General features: G+C 35.5%; 1 protein-coding gene across 2 annotated transcripts in view; it reads right to left on the bottom strand.

Moving 5' to 3' along the window:
* The window catches only part of LAMA2 (laminin subunit alpha 2), a 622,418-nt gene that overhangs the window by 94,297 nt on the left and 516,104 nt on the right, over positions 1–12,017 (bottom strand). For both annotated transcript variants that reach the window (XM_082475049.1, XM_082475048.1), the window contains exon 40: positions 11,473–11,611. In XM_082475049.1, coding sequence (XP_082331175.1) covers positions 11,473–11,611 — 139 coding nt within the window. The remainder of the gene's footprint in view (positions 1–11,472; positions 11,612–12,017) is intronic.

Genomic DNA, 12,017 nt, shown 5'->3' on the forward strand with positions numbered 1-12,017 from the left:
ATTCCATCCAGAAACAGCAGATTACACTTTCTTCTCAAGTGCGCGCCGAACATTCTCCAGGATAGATCACATCTTGGGGCACAAATCAAGCCTCAGTAAATTTATGAAAATTGAAATCATATCAAGCATCTTTTCTGACCCAACACTATGAGATTAGAAATCAATTACAGGGAAAAAAAACGTAAAAAACACAAACACATGGAGGCTAAACAGTACGTTACAAAATAACCAAGAGATTGCTGAAGAAATGAAAAAGGAAATCAAAAAATACCTAGAGACAAATGACAATGAAAACACAATGACCCAAAACCTATGGGATGCAGCAAAAGCAGTTCTAAGAGGGAAGTTTATAGCTAGACAAGCCTACCTCAAGAAACAAGAAAAAACTCAAATAAACAATCTAACCTTACACCTAAAGGAACTAGAGAAAGAAGAACAAACAAAACCCAAAGTTAGCAGAAGGAACGAAATCATAAAGATCAGAGCAGAAATAAATGAAATACAGACAAAAAAAACAATAGCAAAGATCAACAAAACTAAAAGCTGGTTCTTTGAGAAGATAAACAAAATTGATAAAACATTAGCCAGAGTCATCAAGAAAAAGAGGGAGAGGACTCAAATCAATAAAATTAGAAATGAAAAAGGAGAAGTGACAACAGACACCACAGAAATACAAAGCATCCTAAGAGACTACTACAAGCAACTCTATGCCAATAAATTGGACAACCTGGAATAAATGGACAAATTCTGAGAAAGGTATAACCTTCCAAGACTGAACCAGGAAGAAACAGAAGATATGAACAGACCAATCACAAGTAATGAAATTGAAACTGTGATTAAAAATCTTCCAACAAACAAAAGCCCAGGACCAGATGGCTTCACAGGTGAATTCTATCAAACATTTAGAGAAGAGCTAACACCCATCCTTCTCAAACTCTTCCAAAAAATTGCAGAGGAAGGAACACTCCCAAACTCATTCTATGAGGCCACCATCACCCTGATACCAAAACCAGACAAAGATACTACAAAAAAAGAAAATTACAGACCAATATCACTGATGAATATAGATGCAAAAATCCTCAACAAAATACTAGCAAACAGAATCCAACAACACATTAAAAGGATCATACACCATGATCAAGTGGGATTTATCCCAGGGATGCAAGGATTCTTCAGTATACGTAGATCAATCAATGTGGTGGACCATATTGACAAATTGAAAAATAGAAACCGTATGATCATCTCAATAGATGCAGAAAAAGCTTTTGACAAAATTCAACACCCATTTATGATAAAAACTCTCCAGAAAGTGGGCATAGAGGGAACCTACCTCAACATAATAAAGGCCATATACGACAAACCCACAGCAAACATCATTCTCAATGGTGAAAAACTGAAAGCATTTCCTCTAAGATGAGGAACACGACAAGGATGTCCACCCTCACCACTGTTATTCAACATAGTTTTGGACGTCCTACTCACAGCAATCAGAGAAGAAAAAGAAATAAAAGGAATACAAATTGGAAAAGAAGAAGTAAAAGTGTCAGTATTTGCAGATGACATGATACTATACATAGAGAATCCTAAAAATGTCACCAGAAAACTACTAGAGCTAATCAATGAATTTGGTAAAGTTGCAGGACAGAAAATTAATGCACAGAAATCTCTTGCATTCCTATACACCAATGATGAAAAATCTGAAAGAGAAATTATGGAAACACTCCCATTTACCACTGCAACAAAAAGAATAAAATACCTAGGAATAAACCTACCTAGGGAGACAGAAGACCTATATGCAGAAAACTATAAGACACTGCTGAAAGAAATTAAAGACGATACCAACAGATGGAGAGATATACCATGTTCTTGGATTGGAAGAATCGATATTGTGAAAATGACTATACTACCCAAAGCAATCTACAGATTCAATGCAATTCCTATCAAATTACCAAGGGCGTTTTTTACAGAACTAGAACAAAAAATCTTAAAATTTGTATGGAGACACAAAAGACCCCGAATAGCCAAAGCAGTCTTGAGGTAACAAAACGGAGCTGGAGGAATCAGACTCTCTGACTTTGGACTATACTACAAAGCTACAGTAATCAAGACAACATGGTACTGGCACAAAAACAGAAACATAGATCAATGGAACAACATAGAGAGCCCAGAGATAAACCCACGTACCTATGGTCAACTAATCTATGACAAAGGAGGCAAGGATATACAATGGAGAAAAGACAGTCTCTTCAATAAGTGGTGCTGGGAAAACTGGACAGCTACATATAAAAGAATGAAATTAGAACACTCCTTAACACCATACACAATACTAAACTCAAAATGGATTAGATACCTAAATGTAAGACCAGACACTATAAAACTCTTAGAGGAAAACATAGGAAGAACACTCTTTGACATAAATCACAGCAAGATCTTTTCTGATCCACCTCCTAGAGTAATGGAAATAAAAACATAAATAAACAAATGGGACCTAATGAAACTTCAAAGCTTTTGCACAGCAAAGGGAACCATAAACAAGATGAAAAGACAACCCTCAGAATGGGAGTAAATATTTGCAAATGAATCAATGGACAAAGGATTAATCTCCAAAATATATAAACAGCTCATGCAGCTCAATATTAAAAAAACAAACAATCCAATACAAAAATGGGCAGAAGACCTAAATAGACATTTCTCCAAAGAAGACATACAGATGGCCAAGAAGCACATGAATAGCTGCTACACAGCACTAATTATTAGAGAAATGCAAATCAAAACTGCAATGAGGTATCACTTCACACCAGTTAGAATGGGCATCATCAGAAAATCTATAAACAACAAATGCTGCAGAGGGTGTGGAGAAAAGGGAACCCTCTTGTACTGTTGGTGGGAATGTAAATTGATACAGCCACTATGGAGAACAGTATGGAGGTTCCTCAAAAAACTATAAATAGAATTACCATATGACCCAGCAATCCCACTACTGGGCATATACCCAGAGAAAACCATAATTCAAAAAGACACATGCACCCAAATGTTCATTGCAGCACTGCTTATAATAGCCAGGTCATGGAAGCAACCTAAATGCCCATCGACAGATGAATGGATAAAGAGGAAGTGGTACATATATACAATGGAATATTACTCAGCCATAAAAAGGAACGAAATTGGGTCATTTGCTGAGACGTGGATGGATCTAGAGACTGTCATACAGAGTGAAGTAAGTCAGAAAGAGCAAAACAAATATCGTATATTAACGCATATATGTGGAACCTAGAAAAATGGTACAGATGAACCGGTTTGCAGGGCAGAAACTGAGACACAGATGTAGAGGACAAACGTACGGACACCAATGGGGGAAAGTGGCTGGGGTTGGGGATGGTGGTGTGCTGAATTGGGTGATTGGGGTTGAGATGTATACACTGATGTGTATAAAATTGATGACTAATAAGGAACTGCTGTATAAAAAAAAAAATCAAATAAAATTCAAATATTAAAAAAAAAATTTGAAAAAACCCCATAATATTGAATGAAGGAAGTCAGGCCCAAAAGAATAAAAAAAAAGAAGAAAAGAAAAAAAGGCTTTTTCTGCATTTACTGGGATGATCATGTGTATTTTGTTCTTCAATTTGTTGGTGTGGTGTATCACATTGGTTGGTTTGCAGGTTTTGAACCATCCTTGCATCCATGTAATAAATCCCAGTGGATCATGGCGAAAAAAAAAAAAAATCTGGCTACATATGGACTCAAAAATTAATAAAAGAGAAGAAATTATTTGGAATAATACTACTAGTATTAAAAGAAATAACAGTAAAGAAAATAATAATAAGGAATGGAAAAATTACAATAATGGAAAAGAATAAATTATGAAAGTAAAAGTTGGAAAGTATTATTTTTATTAGCATGACAAATAATAAAAACTTAAATGATTATTGCTGGTTTGAGGACAGGCAAGAATTCTATTTATCTTTATTCCTGTGCATTTCATAATGCTATTATATATTAAGTACAATAAATATGTGTTTTAAAAAAAGGTTTTAAAAAATTTATAGAAAAAATTGAAAATGTGAACATGCTTAATACCTCATGTCAATAAATAGTTCAGAAGCACCTCTTATAAGCACCACAACTGCATCAAGGAAGGATAGCTGGAGACTGAATATTAAACCAGATTAAAAAATAAGTTTTGGGCTTCCCTGGTGGCGCAGTGGTTGAGAATCTGCCTGCCAATGCAGGGGACACGGGTTCGAGCCCTGGTCTGGGAAGATCCCACATGCCGCTGAGCAACTACGCCCATGAGCCATAATTGCTGAGCCTGCGCGTCTGGAGCCTGTGCTCCGCAACAAGAGAGGCCCGCGCACCGCGATGATGAGTGGCCCCCACTTGCCGCAACTAGAGAAAGCCCTCGCAAAGAAACGAAGACCCAACACAGCCATAAATAAATAAATAAATAAATAAATAAATAAATAAAATTTAAAAAAAAATAAGTTTTAAGCTTTGGGGACGATATTAACTATCGGCATTAAGCCAAGAGAGGGATCCGAATAGACTGCACAAAGTTTCTTAAAAAGCTATTACTTTAGCTGACACAGCTCAGTACATGGACAATATGCACTCAACTTGGAGGCAGATCTTCTAATCCTCAAATTCTGACCTGCTATCTTCTTTCCACAGCCTGATTAGGAAATTCTGGCACACCACTTGAACCTAATTCTAATCAATAGAAAAATCCTACAAGGCATCTACATTCAAATAAATATTCACAGATGATCTCAAACTAAGTAGGGAAAGAAAGTAATTTTATTTTTTCTTTGAAATTTTCTTCTCTATTCAACTTTCCTATCTCTCTTGGCAGTATATGTATCTTGTTCATTCTGAAAATCTGGAGCATCCTAACCTTTCTAGATTCCTAGTATCAATGTTTGGAGATGGGAGGGGGCAATTTACATTTAGTGATCAGCTGCTATATACCAAGTACTACCTATATGAAAATCATGGGATATTACTTGTGAAATAGTGCAAATGAAATTCTCATGGAGTTATTCATGCTTCTGTCCCCTCGAGGTCTATTTTCAGCTTAAATTTTAATTCTGGAGACATTATTTTCTGGTAAAAGGAAGTAGGAATAAGAAAACACCACAGTCACTAAGCTGTGAAACGGTGGCAGCAGGCCATGGGAGCAGAATGCCCAGAGTAGAAAGCAGGCAGAGATGCAACATCTTTCAAAGCCCCGGATGCTGCGGCTGTGCAGTTGGCGTCTGACCCAAAGCCTTTTCTCCCTAATTATTTTAAGACTTTGTTTTCTTTTTCTCTTTAGTTTCTGTAGTATAACAATGATCTTTCCAGGTGTGGACTTATTTTATTTATTGTGATAGGCTTCCTTAACTTGAGAAATCATATCATATCCTTCACCAGCACTTGAAAATTTTCAGTATCTCTTTTACCATTACTATTCCCCATTCTCACCCTTTTCAACTTCTGGAACTCCTAATAGATTTGCATTTCATTTTTACAATCTATATTCCTTGTTTCTTACACTCCTTTTATGTTTTACCTTACTTGTTGCATTCTGGGTAGTGTATTCAACTCTATTAACTCATCCTCTTTTCCTATATATTTTATTTTTAGAAATTTTATTTGCTTCTGTTATAAATTTCCGTAATCTTCTGTATTTTTTCTTTTTATCACTCTTTTCTATTCTTTTTAACATTTCAATACTTTTAAACACTTTTATGTATATTCTCTTTCAGATTTTTGAATAACTTCAGGATCATGTTACATGTTTGCCTGCCTACCCTCTTTCCTACTTGATTATTTATAGTGTATCTAAACAGACCACTTTTCTGTGTCCTTCTAGATGCTCTAGAGGTTGCAAGAGCCAGGATCAGTTCCCCTCCTCTCCCCATTAAATTTTTAGCTTGGAAAGTCTTGTACCATATGGACTTTAATCCATATATAAATATATACGGTATAAATTTGGACTTCAATCCACAGGCTTATGGTTTTAGCAACTTATGAGAGACATTTTTCACAACTGGAGGCACGAAAAGTAACAACGCTCCTTGGCATGTTCTGGGCTAGAAGGAGTGTTTGTTGATGAGAACAATTGTTTCCAAGTCTCACGGTTTTAAATACTTTCGATTAGTCAAAAAAGACTCCTTGGGGCTTCCCTGGTGGCGCAGTGGTTGAGAATCTGCCTGCCAATGCAGGGGACGCGGGTTCGAGCCCTGGTCTGGGAAGATCCCACATGCTGTGGAGCAACTAGGCCCGTGAGCCGCAATTACTGAGCCTGCGCGTCTGGAGCCTGTGCTCCGCAACAAGAGAGGCCGCGATAGTGAGAGGCCCGCGCACCGCGATGAAGAGTGGTCCCCTCTTGCTGCAACTAGAGAAAGCCCTCGCACAGAAATGAAGACCCAACACAGCCATAAATGAATGAATAAATAAATAAATAAACCTAAAAGTTAAAAAAAAAAAAAAAGACTCCTTCTTTTGTAGGTTTAGGATGATGTCTGTGATGTCTTCTCTCCCTGCCCGGGCTTTAAAATCCCAGTCCCTAGACATATGATCTATATTTATGTTCCAAATTCATTGAGTCACCAAGCTGCCAGCTCTAGAATGTGCTATTCTGTTTTACTCTCGTTTTTATTTTTAGATTTTCTTTTGTTTCCTCTTTATAAAATAAAGTATGTGTTAAATTTTGGGGAGTTAGAATTTACCTAGCATTTCTGTGAATTTCTCACATTAGGATGGATCTGAATTAACTCAGACTGCCATGTTATCAGAGCTCCCTGACTTTGCTTTCTAGTATCCTTATTTTCTACCAGGGTTCTTCTCCCCACTGATCTGTCACATAAGAGTGAATTTACAAAAATCCAATTTATTCTGTAGACTCGACCCTAAAGCAAGAAAAAACTCCTTCAAGTTTCAAGTTTTTTGAAGAAAAAACTTTGAGTTTCTATGGATTTTTACTCTCCTCATACTAAGGAATCAACTAAGGAATCAACTTACAACAGCAGTTCACGTATTTTTAGGATCAGGTGTCTAAGGCTTTAAACTTACTTAATTTTAGGTATATTTTCCTCCTGTATAATATTTTTTTCAGAATTTCCCCCCTCTCTTTAGTTCATCTAAAGCCTACATATCACTTACACAGCACTGTTCTTTACTAACTGTCCCACTATTATTGTTTCTATGAGAAAATGCATTACTTACAAATTGTGCTCATGTTCTTCTGTATTTTATATTATTTTTTCCTAGATGTGCCTGAGAAAGATCATGCCGAATATATTTAGACTTATGGCTCCCAGGAGTGATGGGTAACTGTAGCAAGTGACAGAACTTGAATTTGGAGAATAAAGAGGAAGACCACATTGTGTACTGGTGTTGAAAGCAAGTATAAATTCTTCTCAATTTCTAATGCTGATTCTTAGTGAAGACCAGACTAAACACTGAGACTGAGACTAATTGAGAAGGAGGATTCTGGACTCGAGGGTATTAAGGAATTTTGTTGGTGTGCGTGTGTGGGGGAGAGAGAGAGAGAGAGAGAGGGAGAGTTTCAGACAGTAACAATGACTGCAGTGTAAAGAAGAGGGTATAGAAGAACAAAGAAATATTCAGTTGCTGTGGAAGTGAAAAAGTGATTCTTTTTTTTTTAATGGAAGATACCTAGGTAAGGTGAGGACTGCCTACATTTTCTACACTGAAGTATATATCACAGAGCACATTCCATTCACTTTGAGAAAGGGAGAGAGGGAGAAAAGAAAGAAAGGAAGGAAGGAGGACAACATTTCAGAATAGATGGGGATTGTGTGATTATTGTTGTGTGATGATTCTTCAGGATCTTAAAGAACCAGATCTAAGGAATCCATTCTACATTAGACTTCCTTTTTGTCGTTGTTTGCTGTTTGGATATACCAGATTCAAGTGCACAGCATCTAAGAACTTCCCAGTGAAAAGGGCAGAGGGTCTCATCTCCCAGTGCCTATTGCCTCTGGTGGTCATCCCAAGGATCCAGCAGCATATGAAATCTACTTTTCATCTACTTGTAAAATCTGATCTGCTTGATAACATAGGTTTTAAGTTCACCTATGATCCGGAAAAATTTTTTAAAGGTTTAATTCTCTGTTATTTTAGAGTCTGAGGACTTTTTACAGCATCAAAGCAATAAAGATTAGAAAAAAACTACTGGATCTTCATATTCTATTTTCTAAACAGTGACATATTTCCTTCTCTTTCTCCTTCTGCCCACCAATGAGAGGTACAAAATGAGATGTTACCTTGGCGATCATGTGTAGGGAAAACAATCTTTTGTACCAATAATATAATAATAGTATTTTTCTGCCTAGCACTAATAGAAATATAGTGTGTTTTTCATAATGTCTGTTCCTAAAATAATATTTCATTTTGTACCAAAATGTTCATTGCAGCTCTATTTACAATAGCCAGGACATGGAAGCAACCTAAGTGTCCATCATTGGATGAATGGATAAAGAAGATGTGGCACATATATACAATGGAATATTACTCAGCCATAAAAAGAAACGAAATTGAGTTATTTGTAGTGAGGTGGATGGAGTTAGAGTCTGTCATACAGAGTGAAGTAAGTCAGAAAGAGAAAAACAAACACAGTATCCTAACACATATATATGGAATCTAAGGAAAAAAAAAAAAAAGGTCATGAAGAACCTAGTGGTAAGATGGGAATAAAGACACAGACCTACTAGAGAATGGACTTGAGGATATGGGGTGGGGGAAGGGTAAGCTGTGACAAAATGAGAGAGTGGCATGGACATATATACACTACCAAACGTAAAATAGATAGCTAGTGGGAAGCAACCACATAGCTCAGGGAGATCAGCTCGGTGCTTTGTGACCAGCTAGAGGGGTGGGATAGGGAGGGTGGGAGGGAGGGAGATGCAAGAGGGAAGAGATATGGAAACATATGTATATGTATAACTGATTCACTTTGTTATAAAGCAGAAACTAACACACCATTGTAAAGCAATTATACTCCAATAAAGATGTTAACAAAAATAAAATAAAAATAAAAAAGAATGAAAAAATAATAATATTTCATTATGGTATTTAAATAAATTATATATACAAGATAAGGGGCTGTTACTCTTTACATAGGAACTATACTACAACTTGAATTGTTTATAACCTCTACCTGCTTATTATTTAGTTAAAATAAAGGATCAACTTTTTTCTCACTCATATTTTCCTTTCAATTCCATTGTTGATTATGTGTGCACTACAAATAGGTAGACTTAAGCAGATTTTTAAAAGTGAAGTGGCTTTACAAATGCTGTCAATTATGCTTTGAGACTATTCCATATTCATTTGTTTCTTTTCCTATGGTATTTTCAACGCTTTTTTTCTTCTCACATTATCTTACATCCATCTTCTTCACAGTAGTAATTGATTGCTTTATTGCTTGTCTAATATGTCCTTTTTCTCCTTGTATAAATTCCTGCTTTGTTTCTTTGTCCTTTGTTTCTAATTCATTGAAAACATTCTTCCTTCTTTGCAGGACTAGACTCAAATGACTCTTTCATACATAAATAATAAACTTAATCTTACTCTTCTGTGTTTATCTATAGCTCTAGCAATAATAACAGCTCTAACATTTATGGAATGCTAGTACTATTTAGGTAATTGCTCAATTTAATGGCAAATATATTTCTTTTCCAGTATAATAGAACTATATTATAATGAATTATTAAAATTAAAACTTTATTTATTCTGTTCTTGAAACACGGTCCAACAAACTTTCTGGCCAAATCAGTCTTCTGTGTGTTTGTTGATAGCCACTTAATAAATCAGTGATTCTCTTTAGCTTTTACTTTGTAATTTTTCAGACATTTAATTATTTTTACATGGCTTATAGAGAAGGAATAACAATAACAAGGGGACATGCTGTAATGCAGTAAAACTTGTCCTAGTTAAAACAAAAAACAACAACAAAAAACTTGTCCTAGCTCTGTTTGAGTTTGGCAAGCCTATCATGTATAAGCATCAGTGTTGAGGAAACGTGAATATTTCATGTTGGCATGAATATGAGAGTCTCCTGAGTATAAAGTGATAGTATTAAATTTGGGTGAAAATAAACAGGTCTTTAACATAAAATGTTACAAGTTTATAAAAATGAAGCAATGACAATAGTGAGGATTTCATTGGTACAAAATGTTGTAAATAGGCATGAAAAATGTCAATTAGAATGACATTCATTCATTTACTCACGAGTGTCTACTCTCTGTCAGGTACTGTGCTAAATGCTGAAAATGGTGATCCAACAAAACATGGGTCAGATGAAAATGGTGAACTTGAAGACTAGGATCTTCAAATAGATTTGAAAAATGGTTCATTTTGAAAGGATAATTGAACATAGGGAAGTTTCTGTAATAATTGTGTCATGATTTTGAATAAGAAATAAACAGAACATATGGTATTGGTAGAACTCATTCCAGAGAAACCGAAACAGTAGTAACTGCTGATGGAATATGATGCATCATTCACCATGACCATAAAATAAACCTGCGAAGAGTGTGGCAAATACCTCCAATATCCCTGAAATCCATGAAAGCATTTGTGCTCAATACCAAAGCAAAGAAAATACGGATCTGTTTCTTCAACACCCACTATTTATGCATATTTCATTCACAGTCAAGTGTCCAATCAAACTTTTTTTCTCTTGAAATTCTGATGTATTTGGGGGATTCTGTGTGAAGCCAAAGGAGTAAGTGATGGTTCTGAACATTTTAACTCACCATCTGCTTCCTATGAAATGAAATTTGACCTAAAATAGTATTACCAAGGTTTATCACATAACTTGGTTACAAAATGTTGCTCTACATGTAAAGGAAAAAGATTTGTTACTATTGAAGATACTCAGATAATGTGCTATACTTAGAACCCGAAAACTCTAAAATATTAATTGCAAATTTATTTTGAACAATGACAGCAGCCAAAAGTAGCTTTGAAGGTAAACATTTCAACTGATAAAAATATTATAATAGTTTAGAAATATATGAACTGGCGTGTTTGTAAAATGTGCGCCTTATAATCAAACTTTACATAGGATCAATTTGTATGTGACTATAAGCTCTGGTGCTAATTTCCAAGGCACTTTCTTACTGAAGACATATGGAATAATAGTGATAAATTTCCCAGTTCAGAGTCTTATGTTTGACTGTTTTCCCTTTGCGAGTTGGTGGCACAAACCTATTTGGCATCTGCGATAATTTCAAGACCCTTATTAATAGTGGAAAGTAGTAGGTGACTGAGAAAAGAGTTCTGCTATGACAGAATTTATTTTGGATAAAATTTAAAAGGAGCCTTTGAAAATAATACAAAACAAATATTCTAATTTACTAGCATTTTCCAGAGCTTTGAGAAATTTGAGAAATTTAGTTTAGGTACTTATTCAAACAGATTGACCTCCATTCTCAGTACATAACGCTATTTGTTTCTTACCAGTTCTGTGGCTTCATGTGCAAGAACTTTGGCTTCTTTGGCAATTTTCTCAGCTTCATCAATATAGTCCTTAATATTGCTGTAAGCTTTGAAGGCTGCAGTGGCATTGAAGGAGATGTTTTTGGCCTCATCAAGGATTCTGTTGGGATTGCCCCCAAAAAAGAACATCAGAGCAGTTGGTACTCAACTGAAGAACATCTTACTTATAACAAATATGGCTTCCAAATGATCATGGTCAGTATAATTATGTTAATTCCAAACCATAGTGAGGTGTCTACTAATTGTATTATATTGTAGTTTTCAGTTTAAACTCATATTCCTAAATAATTAAGCAATGAAATACTACCAACATATTTTTAAGTACCCATAGCATCCTCCAGAAGTTTCTGCAACCATGAGCACCATGCAAGTATGAGCAGTGAGACGATTCTTTATGTTATTTGTGAAGCACGCACAGGTTTCAGAGCACTTGTTCTATATTATTGGAATGAACTTCACAAAATCTCTTTAGAGTAGGTGCATTTCTCAGATGAGGACAAATGAGT

The sequence above is a fragment of the Balaenoptera physalus genome (genome assembly GCF_965194825.1).
Source record: "Balaenoptera physalus genome assembly, chromosome: 9".
Lineage (NCBI taxonomy): Eukaryota > Metazoa > Chordata > Mammalia > Artiodactyla > Balaenopteridae > Balaenoptera > Balaenoptera physalus.